The following is a 16,339-nucleotide window of genomic DNA, read 5'->3' on the forward strand; positions in this document are numbered from 1 at the left end:
GCCAACGAGTCGATGCATCGCATTCGGCGCCAATCCACTATTTATAAACAAACAGACAGGTCGATCGATGGAATCTTCGGTGTGAGATGCACCTTTCCTTCCATGCTTCCTCGACAGACGGAATCTTCTCTGCTCCCTGTTTCTTGATGCTTCCATGGCGTCGCTGCAGATGAAGGAGGAAGAACCAGTGCCCTAACCAGGGAAGGCCTGTACCTATCTACCTACTAGATATGTACAGTTAAGTAGGGAAGAAGCCGGCAGCATCTTCACCACCACCACCACCATTATCACCATCACCACCACCTTGCGCAGTACTTTCAGAGTAGAGTTTATCGGTCTTCTCCATCCACTTCCTCCTTTCCGTCTTATTTCTCACATCCCGTAATCAAATGAACCTCCATGATCCATCGCATTCTCAGCCATGCACTGGGATGACCCTGGTTTGTCGCTCTCCTTTGAATCCATTCATTCACTTCCATCGGGATCCATCCATCTCAACCCACCGATCTAGTAGTTATCTGCCTGCCTGCCTGTCTGCCTAGTGCCTGGGTAGAGAGCGTGAATCCCAGGCGGATCATGTCCCCGTACTTTTGTCCTGGTTGGACTCTTTTCGAGTGGGAAGTATCTGGTCCTAGACTGCTACTACTGTTCTAGATATAGTACGTTCCAAGTGATTGATTGCTCTCCCCGACGCGCCCTCCCCGACCCAGCGGCGCCTCCCACAAACGAACCTCATTTCATTCAGTGGACGTTAGTTGGCCTGGGTTTGGTCGGTTGGTCATCTTTGGTTCTTTCTCCCCCATCGTACTCACCCAGCTTCAAGTTTTCCTCTTTTTTTTTCCCCTTCTCTGCAAAGTTCTCAACCCCCACGAATCACCATCGATCCTCAAATCAGTGCTGCTTCCCCGAAAATGCCAGGATGAGTCCGCGCGGAAGTAATCGCCGAAGCGATCCTGCGAACCTTGGCTTTGAATCGAGCAATTCGACGGCCAACATATTTCTTGGGGGTGTGCGACGATCCTGGATGCGGGATACAATGGCCACAGGGCCTCCCCTCGCCTCCAACGCCTCGGCCTCTCCCCCGCGTTCAACCACCACCCGTTCGGCTCCCACGTCCACGGCAGCTTCTGGGGGCCCGTCAGGGAGTCCACAGCGGAGGGCGCGTCTGCGGGAAACTCCTCCTCGTGGGCCTCCCGTCGACCTCACCACCTCCACTACTACCACTACCACCACCACCGCTACTCCCTCCTCGTCCTCCGTCACCACCTCCTCGCCGTCTGCCGCTCCGCCGCCGCCGCCGCCTCCTCCTCCTCCTCCTCTTCCTCCCTCCGGTCCGATGGCTCAATCCGACCCCCTCCAGCCCATCTCGACCTCAAATGGGAGGAATGAGAAGGAGTCCAATCTCAGCCGCAGTTTTCCGACCCTGCCGCTGGCCAGTTCTACTACCATTGCGACAGCCGTTCGATCGGTGACTTGTCAAACCACCGCGCTCCCGTCGCCCGATCCGAGTATCTCATGCTCCCAGCCCAGCCCCATCAGTGCGATTGATCGGAATGGTGCTCCGGTCGGACCCAGTCCCTTGTTGACAACTTTGCCCTCCCCTCCGACCGGAGGCACCCCGCCCGTGTCTGCCACTCGGTCAAATGCGCCCCAGACCGGACTACCGACGCCTACACCGTTGACCCATGCCACCACAACTCCAGGGGGGGTTCAGGGAACCTCCCCAATCCTCAGGGGTCCATCGGAGAGGATTGGCAATACCGAACTACATCCACATCCACATCCACGCCCACAACAACCTCAATCACAATTACCATCACAATCACAACCACAACCACAACCACAGTCGCAACCGTTAATATCTCACGATCCTCGAGCGGGTCCTCAGGTGTCTTCCTGGACAAGCATGCCAACATCCCCAGTGGTCCAGGGACACCAGCAATCGGCGGTAATGCGGCCAGTCCCCATGCTACCTATAGACGTTCCGCTATTCAAACACTGGCTAGAGAAACTGGAAACCTTTGCGGCTGAAGCGACTCGTAACAGGACCATTTCCGAAGTCGTCGAGTCGCCTCGGATTCGTCTTCTGCAGAGCGCTCTGTTGGACAAGGACCCCGTTTACTTGGCCCTCCATCAGATGTATTGCCTCTCATCCTACGCTCCATCGGAGCTTCGCAAATTGCCTGGGTTTGGTCGGGAACAGGAGCAAGGTCTCGCTGTAGTCAAGCAACTGCTCGTTGATAACCGGCGACTCTCTGGTGATTTTCTGAGGTGGTGTGTTAATTTCCCGGAGCCAATTCAGAACCTACTTGCCCGGTCGTGGTGGCGGGATGCTTTGGAACAGATCATGAATTCCTTGGTCCACCTCTCACGAAGATGGGACACCTTCGAACAAGTGACGCGTGAGCGTGGGCTGCCTCCTTTGATTGAGGAGATCATCATGACGTTCGCTATCAGATCACATGTGATGCAGTACAACATCTTCCTGGCTCTGTATCGACGGCTTCCTGGGCATCGGGGAGAGCAGAACTTGTTTGACATCTTCAATCGAGACGCCAAATACACAGACGACCGCCTGGACTCGCCGAATCCCGTGCATGCGGCACGTGCCAAAAAGGAGAGGGACTTGATTCTCTCCATGTATCATAAAGCACTCACATCCACCACTGCCCAGGCAACCACTGCAACTTCTCAGCCTCGCATTCACTCGCAGCCAGTCGAGTCCCCATTGACCCCAACCTCTAACCTGCCTCCACAGACAACACCGCACCAGATTATGACAATGCCGCCAGGCTCGGCCGTTCCGGGCTATGAGACGAGAAGAAGCTCTCATGCTTCGATGCCCGGGAATGGTCCTCATCCGACAGCCCCCTCCGCTGCTGGGCCCGATCCAACCATGTCGATCGCGCCTGTACCGTACCACTCCCATACAATGCCGTTTCCCTCCCAAATAGCCAGGACACATTCACCACGTATGGCCCCAGTGCATCAACCGCAGCCGCCGCCTCACCCGCCTCAGGTGGTCTACCCATCACAGGTCGTACCCTCAAAACCCGAAAACATTCACCAGGCCCCACTAGCGATTCATATGCCAGGCTCTGTAGTCGGGCATCCTCAGATGGCCTTCCCCCCACAAACAGCCCCGTCGCACCCGACCAATACACCCGTATCGCCAGCAATCTCCTCGCCAATGTCAGTTCCTAATCTTCCCCCTACCCCTGGTTCCAATCCCGCGTCTTCTGCGTCGGCTCCTCCGCCGCGACGACGCGGCCGCCCGCCACGGTCCTCACAGCCAAATGCTCAGCCCCTGATGCGATATAGAGCGATGCAACCAGCAAACCAGGGCTCGCAGCCGGGACCGACTCAGGATCCGCCTCCGCCTCCGCCTCCACCTTCAGTATTCACTCCATTCTTCCCCCGCCGGGCCCACTTCCACCTCCCAATCCACGACCCCATCCGCTGCGGGACGGGCTGCACCAGGCTCATCTACGTGGCCCTGTCAATCGGTTTGTCACTCCCGGGCCTACAGGCGAGCAGGTGATGCAGCTCTATCAGTACCTTCATTCCTTCGCTGTACACCCCACCCCGCTGGGCCAATTGGCCTGTCGCTTCGACTGGACATTTGACCTGCCCAAACCTGCATTTGAGCGGCTTGCGAAGGTGAATCAAGATGGAGACAAGCTGCGTCCGGCGCGTATTATTACAAGTGGCCAGCAAATTTTCCGTTTGCGGTGCATCCAAGTAGATGTATCCACAGAGACCGTCCCCGAACACACTTGGTGCACCACTGAGACATGCTGGCCCAACGTGCTCTACATGTTTGTCAACGAGGTGGAGGTTTTTGCTCGGCGTCGTCAACAAAACGGCAAAGACCTGCCCCTCGAAATCACCGAGCAACTCCGGAAGGGACCCAACACCGTTACTATACACGTCCTCCGCAGCCCCGCCGAAATGAGAGATCAAGTTTACGCTGCGGCGATCGAGATCCTCAACATCTCCGACCTCGGCTCTGTCGTAGCTGCGGCACAGAGCCTGCCTGCCTCGGAATCCCAAGAGCAAATCTACAAGCGGCTCACTCCTGACACAGACGACGAACTCAGCATTATGAGTGAGGACCTGGTCATCAACCTCGTTGACCCTTTCACCGCTCGCATCTTCAACCGCCCTGTTCGAGGCCGTTTGTGCACCCACCAGGAGTGCTTCGACCATGAAACTTACATCACCACCCGTGCCTCCAAGTCAGGACGACGTTCCTTCCGAGAAGACTGGCGGTGCCCCATCTGCAAGAAAGACGCACGCCCTCAGACGCTCCTTGTCGACGGTTTCCTCGTCACTGTTCATGATCATCTATCCCGGACGAACCAGCTGGACGATGCGCGCGCCATCCGCGTCAAAAGGGACGGAACTTGGACTCTGAAGGCAGATGCCGATACATCTACGGAACAGACATCTGACCGTATCTCGAGAACTGCGTCTGTATCCTTGAAACGCAAGTCCAGTGATTCTACAACTCCTGCCTCGCAGAAACCCAAATTCGAGAGCGCGCCCGACAACCGCGTCGGGAATCCCGAACAGGTTATCATGTTAGACTAGAGCATATCTGCACTACTCGCATCTCTCGGCGGTCTTGTCAAAACAGGATCGACATCATATCTTTTCTTTTTCCTTCATGGTTCCCTGTTATTATTCCTTTCCGCTATCGGCTTAACTGGCGTTGAATGTTGTACACGATACCCGAGTCCTGCGTGTTTGAGTTATATTGGCTACGGCCTTCCTTTCTTTCTCTGTTGGCGATTTTCAACATTCTTCATGGGGGTGTTCCACATAAAGGGGAATTTTTATTTCAACCAGCATTTCCATATCATTCTATCCAATGTCAATCATAGCCAAGACAGCACTGATTATCCTCATATTAATACCAAAATCGGTAGACCACCAGTAACTACCTCCCTTTGCATTTCTCATATTTTGCTACTTAGTTCTAATTAGAGATATAGGGGGTGTGGCGGGTAAACGGACAAATAAATGCATGGTCTTTCCACATATCACATAAAGCGAACCCATCTCCTCTCTACTACCGACATATGAATTGATCCAACCGCCACACCCCGCAGCACCCAGTCATTATATTTACACATATCGAATCACGTGAGCCTTACCCGCCTAATGCCATCTTGTACCCTTATGCACGTGTCACAGTGCCACACCAGTACTAGTGGTCAAAAGAGTATTCTACATATTACCTCTCGAAGAGAGTGGAGGAGGATCGGAATATATAGACGGAAGTGTGTACCAGCAGGTGACGACGTCAGGCAAAGCTTTATTTGAATGATAATGAGATTGACTGGTGACCCTATTTGGAGTATAAAGACTACAGGTTCAATTCCCGTTGCGGGTAATACTTTATCTCTGCGACATAGGTACTACTACGTGGGGAAATCAGTCTCTCTAGGATAATAAATCTTGTATTTGTGTATGTGTTGGTTGAGAATGGGGTTTAAAATAGTAGAGAGTATAGTGTGGTGAGTAACTGTTATATATTAATTAGTATATGAGGGATATATTTTCTAGGAGGTACTCTGGAGGGGAGGTATTATACAGAGAGTTATTATGGATATCTGCTGGGGATTAAGGAAGTGAGGTGCGGTCTGAGGATGTAGTAATATAATGTTGGAGAGATAAGAAAGATGATGTATAATACAGAGTAGAAGTATGGTAGGAGGATTGCATATAATTGTGTTTATTTAGAGTATGCCGACTTTATGTAGAACTAAGAGCTGGCTATACCAGATTAAGATTAATGAATACTACTGCTGCTACTACTATTACTACCACGCTGCTATATAGCCGAAAATGTGACATAAAACTGTATCGTCAATGCAAATAGAGTAGGTATCATTAATTAATAATTCATAGTATTTATATCTATCTATCAACATCACACACATCAAACATCACATAACATGATAACCATCACTTCCGGACTCGTCTTGCATGACTAACCAAGTTCTCAATCACGCCTTCAAAAGCCTCCTTTTCACTGACTAGCCCGTCCAGTCGTTTCAACCAATACTCAAGCACGGAGCTCGCTCGCAATGTCGCTGATTCGAGTTCTTGCACATGTCCGCGGAGTTCCCCGTCTGTGAGGCCGTCTAGGGCTGCGTCTGTCGTGGCGCATAGTCGGTGCACGGCGGGAAGGTCCAATTCGGGAGGCGGGGAAGGTTCTCTCCGTCGAGAGGTGCGGTTTCTGGATTGTTGCTGTGGACCAGGGCTGCCGGGGCCGCTTTGAGTGCTGTCGCGTTTGGCTGCGAGGCTTTGGGAGCGGGAATGCGCCGTTGGTGGGGCGGAGGAGGGGCGAGTGTCGTCGAGGTTGACGGAGGGGAGAATGAGCTTCTTTTGTTTGGAGGCTGGGAGGATCTCGTCGAGGTCGACGGGGACTCCCAAGGAGACGAGGAAGAGACGGCGGATGCGGGATTTCACCCAGTTTTGGGGTTGGAGTGGGGGAGGGGCCACAAGCTGGGACCAGAGGGAGAGGGAGCGCTCGGTGCTGAAGATGGCGGTGGGATTGGGGATGGGATCGAGAGGCCGCAGGCCGGCGGTGTCTTTGGTGCTGGGGAAGAGGCGGTCGAGGGAGTCGGAGAGGGTGGTGTTAAGGTCTGTGAGGGAGGAGATGGCGTCGAAGTCGAGGAGCGGGGGCTGGAACGGGGTTTAGTACGGTCTCTGGGTGGCTTGTATGTTGATGGTAGGTAGGGGTGGTGCGTACGACTGAGGGGGGCGTGGGAGGCTGTGAGGGCTGGAAATCTGCTGGCTCGGCCTCCACAGCCTCCGTCATGGGCTCTTGGAAACCATCGTCAAAGTCGTCGAAGTCGCCAAAGTCGTCGTCTTCCTGCTCCTCGGCAAAATCGTCAAAGTCGTCGGCACCGGTTGTGTCTTCGACTGCGCCGGTCACTGACGATTCTCGGCGGGCGTGACTTCGATGGCTTGTAGGCAAATCTGAATTGGTCAATCGTCCCTGAAACTTATGTCGTCGATTAATCGAAAACCTGCTTACCTGGTGTCTCGGGGACGTTTTCGGTCTGATCTGGCTCGGCGTCACTTGGCTTGGGTCGGTGAGCCAAAGGGCTTGCGTCTTCGGTATCGTCTTCGTTGGAGTTCACACGAGAGAGCAGCGTCTCCGGGACAGGTGTGTCGGCCGCATTGGCCGCGACTGACTCCAGTATGGGGGACGCCTCATCTGAATCCGAAGCCTTTCTCACCACGTCGGGCACGGCATCCGCCTTTCGTATCTCGTATGCTGGAGTGCCAGGCACATCGCCATGGCTCGGTTCATCTAGATCGACTTTCTCGACCACTGTCCGCGGAATGGACGAACTCGGAGTCACAGGCCGCTGACTGGCAGCTGAAGCGCTCCTGCTGCGCGAGCCATCCGGAATAATTTCAATTTGGTCTGGGACAGCATCCTGCTCCCTAACCTCATACGCCGCGGTGCCAGGCACCTCCCCATGCGAGGGTTCTTCGTCGACTTTCTCCACTCGGGTTAAGGGGATAGGGGATGCGCGGCCGGACGGCGGGTGGGATTGGGAGTGTGGCTGGCCCTCGCTGGCGTCTGAAAAATGCTCGTCGTCGCTGTTGGTAGCTGTATCCAGAATGTTAGCCCCTGAGCCAACGACTGCTCGGTGCCAGGCCTAATGCTCACCGGAATCCCGAGCCCCCGGGTCTTCCAGCTCGACACTCTTCCTCGGGGGCTCCAAGTATGGACTGGACGGACGGGAAAGCCGTTCGGACATGAGGACCAATCAATGTTACAATCGTAGATCATGTAGATAGGGACACAGAGGCTCGTGAGAGAGTCTGAGCCCGAAGAGCCAGGGGGAGAATGGATATGAAACGGGGGGATGTTGTTGTCCTCCTGATCGCCGGGTTCGATGGGAGTCTCGAACGTGGCCTGAGGCAGACAGAGGCGTGCGGCGACATCATTTTGAGGCACCAAGGCATTTAAGCCGCTAAGGCGCTAAGGCGCTAAGGCACCATTATTATATGCCTGAGGTGTGAATGACTAGCCGCCAGACGCGGCAAGCGCGGACCCAGCAAAGAACGATCAATCGCCGTCCAATTCATACATTCATTCCAAGCAGTCCGTCTGTCGATTGTCACTATCTGTGTTGGACGAGCACGGCGCGACTTCACCCTCAGCCTGGAATTGACTCTCCCGTTTCCTTAGGGCACCTCATCTCCGGGCGCAGTAAGTGTTGGTTCTCTTTCACCTTCTGCTCTCCTCCAAGCCGTCCCGGACTGACTGTTAGTCTTTTTTTCCCACCCCCAGGGCAGCCCTGTTGATTCCTGTCGGCATCCACCATACCCATGTCCAATATGTTTTCGTTCGATTCCGCCCCCGGCGCCGCGTCCAAGGGAGGCCTTTTTGGGTCTGCCGGCACGAATTCTGGCTCGGGCGCAGGCTCGGGTAACCTCTTTGGAAATGTAGGAGCTCCGGCGAGCGGCACTTCCTCGCCTTTGTTCGGGGGCGCCGCTGGCAGTGGTGCTGGAACAGGCACAAGCGGTGCTTCGCCTTTCAGTTTTGGAACTCAGAACAAGCCTGCGGCCTCGGGTTTGTTCGGCAACACATCGCAAACTCCCAACAAGTCCACTGAAACTGCCAGCTCAGGACAGACAGCCACGAGCGGGCTCTTTGGAAATGCATCGAAGCCAGCTGGGGGTTTATTTGGCAACGCCGCTTCTACGCCCGGTCAGACTGGAGGTTCTTTGTTCAACAATGCCTCGTCTACGACGCCCGCCGGCCCTCCCCCGCAGGGAGCGACTGGCCAAACACCATCGCTCTTTGGACAGGCAGCACAAAAGCCCGGTGGTCTCTTCGGAACCCTGACTTCGACAACTCCAACAACTTATACCACCTCATCGACCACTCCGGCTTCTACGGCCGCTACAGCCTCCGCTGCTACACCAGCGCTGTTCGGAGGCGCCACCGCTAACACCGCTACCGCTCCGCAGCAGCCATCGACCGGAGGTCTTTTCGGGGGAAATGCAGCACAGAAACCCGCCTTTGGTTCTAACCCGGCGCCTTCTACGGGGGGCAATCTTTTCGCAAACGCCAAACAGCCGGACGCCACTCCAAACACTTTGTTTGGAAAACCTCCTAGCGCGCTACCGACCACCACGCCAGCAGCAACAGCAGGAGGCGGTGCGCAGACATCTTCTCTCTTCAAGGCCCCGACGTCTGGAGCTGATGCCACCAAGCCAGTCTTCCCCTCTCTTACGGGGACTCCATCTTCGACCCCACAGTCCACCACGACCCCAGCTTCCTCTGCTACTCCGCAGAATTCTCTCTTCCCGGCCCTAGGTGGAGCCACCTCGTCGGCAACTCCGTCGTCGACACCTGCTGCTTCTGGTGGCTTGTTCGGTGGACTGGGTGGTGCCAAGTCTACAGCCACGACGACTCCTGCCACTACTGCCACCGCAGCCCCAGCGGCGCAGCCCGCAGCAGCTACCGGCGGGCTGTTCGGCAAGCCCGCCGAGAGCACCCCGTCTACGCAACCTGCGAGTACGACTACCAGCACTTCTGCTACGACTGCCGGCGACAAGCCCTCCCTGGCCGCTCCCCTGGGTGGTGCCCCTTCAACCACCACCGGCACAGCAGGCACTACCGGCGCGACCAGCGCGACGGGAGGCCTTGGCCTTGGTGCATCCACTGCAGGGCCGACTCCTCCCGCCCAGTCCCGCCTAAAGAACAAAACTATGGATGAGATCATCACCCGGTGGGCAACGGACTTGACCAAGTATCAGAAGGACTTCCGCGAGCAAGCGGAGAAGGTCGCGGAATGGGATCGGATGTTGGTGGAAAATGGTACCAAGGTTCAGAAATTGTACGGTAGCACGGTGGATGCCGAGCGGGCGACTCAAGAAGTGGAGCGTCAGCTGGCTTCTGTCGAGGGCCAGCAGGAAGAGCTCGGCTCGTGGCTTGACCGGTACGAGCGCGAAGTGGACGAGATGATCTCCAAGCAAGTTGGACCTGGTGAAACCCTCCAGGGACCCGACCAGGAGCGTGAAAGGACGTACGTATTCCGCTTTCCCCCACCAAAAATTTCCACGGTGATGCTAACTATGGAGCAGATATAAGATGGCGGAGAAGCTATCGGAGCGTTTGGACGAAATGGGCAAGGATCTGACCAGCATGATTGAAGAAGTCAATGGTGCGTCAGCGACCCTAAGCAAGACGAACAAGGCCGACGAGCCGGTGCGTATATCATGAGTGTTGTATAAAATGATTCGTTTACTAATAACTGCTAGATCTCGCAAATCGTCCGCATCCTCAACTCACACCTGGCGCAACTGCAAGTCATCGACGTGGGCACCAGCGAGCTGCAGGCCAAGGTGAACGCCGCCCAGAAGGCAGGCCAGTCTCTCTCGTCACGCTTTGGCTATGGCCTCGGCAGCTCGACCATGGGCGCCAGCGCTGCGGACGATTTCTACCGCTCTTACATGGGACGGCGATAGAGGGAATTATGTAACAAGGTACAGGATGGTTTAGGCATGCTTTTCTTATCCGCAATTTAACCGCTGGAGTCTTTCAATGGGAATAATGATAATCGCCATGAACATGGATTACCGGCTATGCTATGTAGAACGTAGATGGAGAGGAGAGATTACATGTTTGCGTAGGTCAGTAGCGAGCTAGGAATCCCAGCACCACTAGCTGCTAGCTAAGTAGGTCAAGTAGGTAGGTGTCATATCATCAGTTCAAACGAACACGGTCGTTTCAAAGTAGTGTCATCATATCTAGTTCTGCTCTCCGCCCTGGTTCTTGGTGATGTCGTCACTATACTCCAGTTAGTTTCATATCATCCCATCTCCCTTTCCAAACCGGGAAGCAACTAAGAAAGCTTGAAGAACATACATGTGCTTATCCAGCTCATCAAGGTGCTTGCGCTGTTCCTGGACCTTGGCCCTCAGAGCACGAAGCCTGTGTGTATACATTAGCCTTCCATTCCCTTCCCGTATTTTCTTTGTTCGAAATGAGCGTGTAGCTCAGGTGCTGCACAGTTGTAGATGTAGGTTATACGTACTTCTCGATCTCCTTGTCGTGAATGTACTTTCCCTCTTGGGCGGCTTCGCGCTTGGTGAATGAGTCACTGTTATTTAGAAGTGTGTGGTTAGCTTAGCTGTTTAGGTAGCTTAGGTAGTGATGGTGGTGGTGATGATGATGATGATGATGTCATTTTCGATGCGACAGCTTCTCTGACTGATATGTGAACAAAGGAAAATGGGGACAGGACAACGTACGAGTGTGCGGCACCTCCTGCACGAGGAGCCCCGGTATCACCAGCGCCCATTCTGGGAGCGAGAGCTGAGAATGAGCGGCTAACGAGGAGACGGTTGGTGGTGGTGATGGGCTTGGTGATGGATTGGCGGAGCATGATTGTGGTAGGTGTGGTTGTTGTGATGAGGGAGGATGTGTGAGTGGTGATGAGGATGAGGATGAAGATGGATGGATGGATGTGGTCTGATCGCGATGGATTTATGGTAGTACCTATGAGAGAGAGCTTCAGGTGAGAAAGAACCCTCAGGTACTTGTAGTCGTGCAGCGGGCGAATAATGCAACCGGCCTGAGAGGATTACCTAAGGTGTCGAGACCGGCGGATGACGTTGGTTACTCTAGTACTTACTACCATGTACTAGCCGGGACTACTGGATCCCGGCGAACTGTTGGCAGCTGGGATCATGTGATGGGGGGTGGTGGGTGGTGGGTGGTGAGTCAGCGCAGGAGGTCAGGTGAGCTGACGGAATGGTGTGTTGCCTAACTTAGCAGGGACGCGGAAGGGGGCGGTGTTGGGATGTTGAGGATGCGACATGGTCCTGGTGGATTAACTATGATCCATCCATGGCATGTTGTCGTTGTTGTTGTTATTGAAGTTTGTGGAAGTCAGTCATGACGGATTTATGAATTTATTCGTTCTATTCTGTCCACCCCTGAGGAGAATAAATCCAGTAAGTAAAAGTAAAGTAAGTGGTTGCCGATTTCCTCCGTCCACGTCAAAAAGCCGCAAGATCCCTGAATGACGACGATGCGCGCGAGAATTATAGGATCGCCTCCTAATAAATAGTTCTGCGCCATCATCAATATTCCCCGAGGTTCCAGAAGGAATCCCTCGACCCAGATCAATCAATCAATAATAATAATAATGGTCCTAAGCGTCGGCCGACGCTGCTAGCGACTTGCTGTCTACTCACTACTGAGCTAGTACTCCGTTCTTGACCCTTCCAATAATCACCCGCCGCAGTCCATCTCCTTCGGCGATGGTCTGGGATCGCAGCTGTGGGCGGGACGATTGGCGGGTGTGAAATAGGGATGACGATGGGAGGCCCACCGAACCACACAAAGCCAGACCCGACAGGATGAGGAGAGAAGAGGAGAAAGAAGTGTCAGGACTCAGGAGACGAATCTCATTCTTTGGGTGGGTGGATGGGCAATTCTAGTTCCTACACCTACGTAACGGGGGCTATTGATGCCATTGGAAGTGGTGGCATCATGGAGAATGGCCATGATGTGCACTCCGTGTCTACTACCTATGTTGTGTAGGTTGGGACTTCAGACCACGCAGACAGAGAGGCATGACCGCCAGGATTCTTTTGGATTCTCTGCGTCTCTACCCCGTGAAGCCCCCAGTTACTACCAAACAGAACCCACGGGAGGACCAATAATTACTGTGATTTCTTGGTATTATTAGTAGCAATAATAGTAGTAAGTACCTAGTAGGGTAGGGGCCGTGTTCGGGGAGGGGGGGAAGAGTAGGTTAGTGGTGGTGCAGTGGTGGATGACCGACTCCATCATGGGCTGGCCCTTGGGTAACTAACGACTACCTAGTTAGTCGAGAGTATGGGGAGGCGCCCTCATCGAAGGATTGAAAGCATGATTGGGGATGATGATGAAGGCGATGATGCTGCTGGGCGTCTGGCACCGCAGCAGCAGCTTGAGGATTCCTGGCCAGTGGTGACCGCCAACTCCCAAATCCCCTTTCCCCCCTTCCGGCTGGCCATTAATTCCCCCTCCTTCTTTCCCTCTCTTGCTCTCTTTCTCCTCCTCCTCCTTCTCCTCCTTCTTCCTTCCCCTCTTCCCGATTATCCCAAGCTAACCTGCCAACTATCCGTCTTGTGCTGTCTTCTCTTACTGCCCTCCCTCCCTCCTGCTACTGCCACTCTCCCATCCTGCATCCTCCTGCTTTCTGACTAACCTCATTCTCGTCCTGTCCGGTACTTGCTCCCTCCTGCCCTCCTCCACCTTTTTCCCTTTTCCTAATTGATTGTCTCCATCTGCCCATCCCCTCCCCCTGCTTAAGTCATACCCCCCTCCCCCCATTCCTTAAATTAAAAAAGGAAAACAAAAAGACGAGACTCGACCAGGCCCAAAATTTCCACCAAATTTATCCGTCGTTCTCATTCTCTCCTTCAATTCCTTCTAACCTCTCCTTTTGGCAGACTATAGACTACACCTTTTTCTATCTGCTGCTATATCTCAGGTAAGCCTCTCTTCCGTTTCTTTGCCGTGCCTTTCCCCCCCTCCGTGTACCATACCCTTCCAATGCCTCCCCCCTCCAGCGTCATCCACCTTTTCCCCTCCCTTCTGGCCGCGGTTCCGATCGCAAATGGTGGGAAGTTTGCATCGGGAGGCTCTGCATGCCCAGGATGTTGTTCCGGACATGGATGCGCGCAGAATGGCCGGGTCTGCTGGGAGGGGAATGGGAGTCTTCTCATCCCCCCTCCATGGCCTCCCGTCTAGACTACGCTGGAACGCGACACCGCAGGCAGTCAGTCGACGGCTAGCCGAGGGGTGTGACGGAGGGAAACTGGCAGGGCCACGCCCACCGGGCCCAAGCCTCCGATCGTCGCAGTGCATCCTGGTCTTGGGTGCTGGGTGATCAGGGGTCGTGAGGGCTTGGGAAGTCGACTGATTTTTCCTCTACGTCGTGCTGGTGGTCCTGGGAGACCTGATACGTATGACGGGGGCTCCCGGCAAACAGGGAAAAGGAGGGGAGGCGTTATCGCTTTCGTGTTCCTTGCACCACTTGACTTCACAGCCTCACTTTTGCCCTGTGACTGCCTGCCCCTCGCTTCTCTGCACTATCGATTCCCCGTCCACTGTGGCGCTTATCCCCAGTTGTCCGGACTCTACATCCGGAAATCTATTTATTCGCGATCTCACCCACTAACCTCCGTTCCTTCATCCAGATAATCTTTCACAATGGGTCACGAAGATGCTGTCTACCTTGCCAAGCTCGCCGAGCAGGCTGAGCGCTACGAAGGTGCGTCATCCTCCTTTCCGACCGCCCCTCTCGCGGCAACGAGGCTCCCATACTAACATAGATGCCCCCCCGACAGAAATGGTTGAGAATATGAAGGTCGTCGCCTCCGCCGATGTCGAGCTCACCGTCGAAGAGCGGAATCTTCTGTCCGTTGCCTACAAGAACGTTATCGGTGCCCGTCGTGCGTCGTGGAGAATCGTCACCTCCATCGAGCAAAAAGAAGAGTCCAAGGGCAACGAGTCCCAGGTTTCCCTTATCAAGGAGTACCGTCAGAAGATCGAGGCTGAGCTGGCCAAGATCTGCGATGACATCCTTGAGGTCCTTGACAAGCACCTTATTCCCTCTGCCCAGAGCGGCGAGTCTAAGGTCTTCTATCACAAGATGTGCGTGACGACTCATACTGTTCCCGCTCTTGATGCGATCGCGAGCCATGACTGACGCGTTTTTCCTTCTTGATAGGAAGGGTGACTACCACCGTTACCTTGCCGAGTTCGCCGTTGGCGACCGCCGCAAGGGCGCCGCCGATGCTTCCCTCGAGGCCTACAAGAGCGCCACCGAAGTCGCTCAAACCGACCTTGCTCCCACCCACCCCATCCGTCTCGGCCTTGCCCTGAACTTCTCCGTCTTCTACTACGAGATCCTCAACTCCCCCGACCAGGCCTGCCACCTGGCTAAGCTCGCCTTCGATGATGCTATTGCTGGTATGTGGAGGCTGATGTTATAATGTGCAGCGGTGAGGCTAACGGACGTTGCAGAGCTTGACACCCTCAGCGAGGAGAGCTACAAGGACTCTACCCTCATTATGCAGCTTCTCAGAGATAACCTGGTAAGATGTTATGATCGCCCTCGTGTAAATATTTTCTGCTAACGCCGTGTAGACGCTCTGGACCTCATCCGAGGCTGAGCCCGCCGCTGAGCCGAGCGCCCCCGCCGATAAGAAGGACGAGGCCCCTGCTGAGGGCGAGAAGCCTGCTGAGTAAATTAGTAAAGATGACGAAGGACTCGCGTCTGGACTTGGATAGGGTCGGCCGGCCGACAACCTGGATCTTAGACGCAAAAGGCCGGGGGTAGGAGAGGGGAGGGAGCCAGTGCGCAAGTCTGGTTCATACCGTCTGGAAAACCTGTTGGCTATCACTGGCTGACGGGTGATGAACTCGAGGTCGTGCACTGGGGCCCCTGTTTCTTTCTCCACTTCGAGTGGCTTTTTGGTGGTGTCATTGATGCCGCCAGTGGTCTCGGTCTGGTCTCTATCCGTGGTCCTCCGATTGTCGTTTGATTTCTTTTCCATCTTTACGGTCATATTTTTGCCTATTGTCGCAATTCCCCAAAGAATACCTTTTCTGTCATCCACCGCCCTCTACCTTAGTCAATCTATTCCCCACCGGACGTTGACTTGCTTTCCCCGACCTCTCTTGGTTTTACCCACATTGTGCCACGTACGGCGTTTGTTTGTCGCCTTAGCTGAGTTTAGATCTAAAGCCGGCAGTGGCTAAAGAAACTTGAATTATGATCATTTCGCATGGTATTATAGATAGGCGATCATACCTTGGGCCGATGACATCAAGATGGACAGGTACCATACCAGTAGACCGGCCCAGCCACCAGGAACGAATCAACCAGGAAACCGACCGAGAGGACCTATCTGAGAAAAGCATACAACCAGATCCCGATCCAAGACCACACCCACACACTATGACCAGGCGACATGCATAACAGCATCGATTTATCCCTAGCGGATACTCCGGAGTCCCTTCCGCTCGGAGTCCCAGGACACACATGCATACCATCCCTCCACCCACCATCCTAAAGAATACAGTGCTCTCTCCCTTAGACTTTCTTGCCAAATTCGGATACTACGGGGAGTGGATATCTATTGTTAGATTTCCGATGTACTTTGTGACTTGATGCGTAGTAGTATGCAGTAGGTCTAGATTGGATTAGTTCGTGATTTGACTTGCATACGTGCGGTACTTAAGTAGCGGTTAGTGCATAGGTACGGGCTACTGTGGTTTAGGTAGGTGAAGCAT

The 16,339-nt window shown here is 54.3% G+C and overlaps 6 protein-coding genes across 6 annotated transcripts; 4 read left to right on the forward strand and 2 right to left on the reverse strand.

Moving 5' to 3' along the window:
* Positions 1 to 919: 919 nt before the first annotated feature.
* Positions 920 to 4,593, forward strand: BO94DRAFT_549757 (MIZ zinc finger domain protein; the record flags this gene model as incomplete). The annotated part of the gene is made up of 2 exons (XM_025613461.1): positions 920 to 3,506; positions 3,530 to 4,593. The coding sequence occupies 2 exons, from the start codon at positions 920 to 922 to the stop codon at positions 4,591 to 4,593; spliced, it is 3,651 nt and encodes a 1,216-aa protein (XP_025463520.1).
* Positions 4,594 to 5,896: 1,303 nt separating this feature from the next.
* On the reverse strand, positions 5,897 to 7,885 carry BO94DRAFT_538812 (DUF5102 domain-containing protein). Its single transcript, XM_025612568.1, has 4 exons — positions 7,697 to 7,885; positions 7,052 to 7,636; positions 6,764 to 6,993; positions 5,897 to 6,696 (listed from the first exon to the last, which is right to left on the reverse strand). The coding sequence occupies exons 1-4, from the start codon at positions 7,785 to 7,787 to the stop codon at positions 5,974 to 5,976; spliced, it is 1,629 nt and encodes a 542-aa protein (XP_025463521.1). The 5' UTR covers positions 7,788 to 7,885; the 3' UTR covers positions 5,897 to 5,973.
* Positions 7,886 to 8,134: 249 nt separating this feature from the next.
* BO94DRAFT_538813 (putative nucleoporin Nsp1) lies at positions 8,135 to 10,610 on the forward strand. The gene is made up of 4 exons (XM_025612569.1): positions 8,135 to 8,248; positions 8,324 to 10,067; positions 10,126 to 10,249; positions 10,303 to 10,610. The coding sequence occupies exons 2-4, from the start codon at positions 8,362 to 8,364 to the stop codon at positions 10,507 to 10,509; spliced, it is 2,037 nt and encodes a 678-aa protein (XP_025463522.1). The 5' UTR covers positions 8,135 to 8,248; positions 8,324 to 8,361; the 3' UTR covers positions 10,510 to 10,610.
* BO94DRAFT_524669 (uncharacterized protein) lies at positions 10,302 to 11,516 on the reverse strand. The gene is made up of 4 exons (XM_025610281.1): positions 11,296 to 11,516; positions 11,079 to 11,144; positions 10,910 to 10,975; positions 10,302 to 10,831 (listed from the first exon to the last, which is right to left on the reverse strand). The coding sequence occupies exons 1-4, from the start codon at positions 11,427 to 11,429 to the stop codon at positions 10,792 to 10,794; spliced, it is 306 nt and encodes a 101-aa protein (XP_025463523.1). The 5' UTR covers positions 11,430 to 11,516; the 3' UTR covers positions 10,302 to 10,791.
* Positions 11,517 to 14,002: 2,486 nt separating this feature from the next.
* On the forward strand, positions 14,003 to 15,376 carry artA (14-3-3 adaptor artA). The gene is made up of 5 exons (XM_025606311.1): positions 14,003 to 14,312; positions 14,389 to 14,695; positions 14,772 to 15,013; positions 15,068 to 15,138; positions 15,191 to 15,376. Exons 1-5 carry the CDS (start codon positions 14,252 to 14,254, stop codon positions 15,290 to 15,292), a joined length of 783 nt encoding a protein of 260 aa, XP_025463524.1. The 5' UTR covers positions 14,003 to 14,251; the 3' UTR covers positions 15,293 to 15,376.
* Positions 15,377 to 16,044, forward strand: BO94DRAFT_232856 (uncharacterized protein). Its single transcript, XM_025606310.1, has one exon. The coding sequence runs from the start codon at positions 15,461 to 15,463 to the stop codon at positions 15,803 to 15,805; it is 345 nt and encodes a 114-aa protein (XP_025463525.1). The 5' UTR covers positions 15,377 to 15,460; the 3' UTR covers positions 15,806 to 16,044.
* Positions 16,045 to 16,339: the final 295 nt, after the last annotated feature.

The sequence above is a fragment of the Aspergillus sclerotioniger genome (genome assembly GCF_003184525.1).
Source record: "Aspergillus sclerotioniger CBS 115572 chromosome Unknown BO94scaffold_31, whole genome shotgun sequence".
Classification (NCBI taxonomy): Eukaryota; Fungi; Ascomycota; class Eurotiomycetes; order Eurotiales; family Aspergillaceae; genus Aspergillus; species Aspergillus sclerotioniger.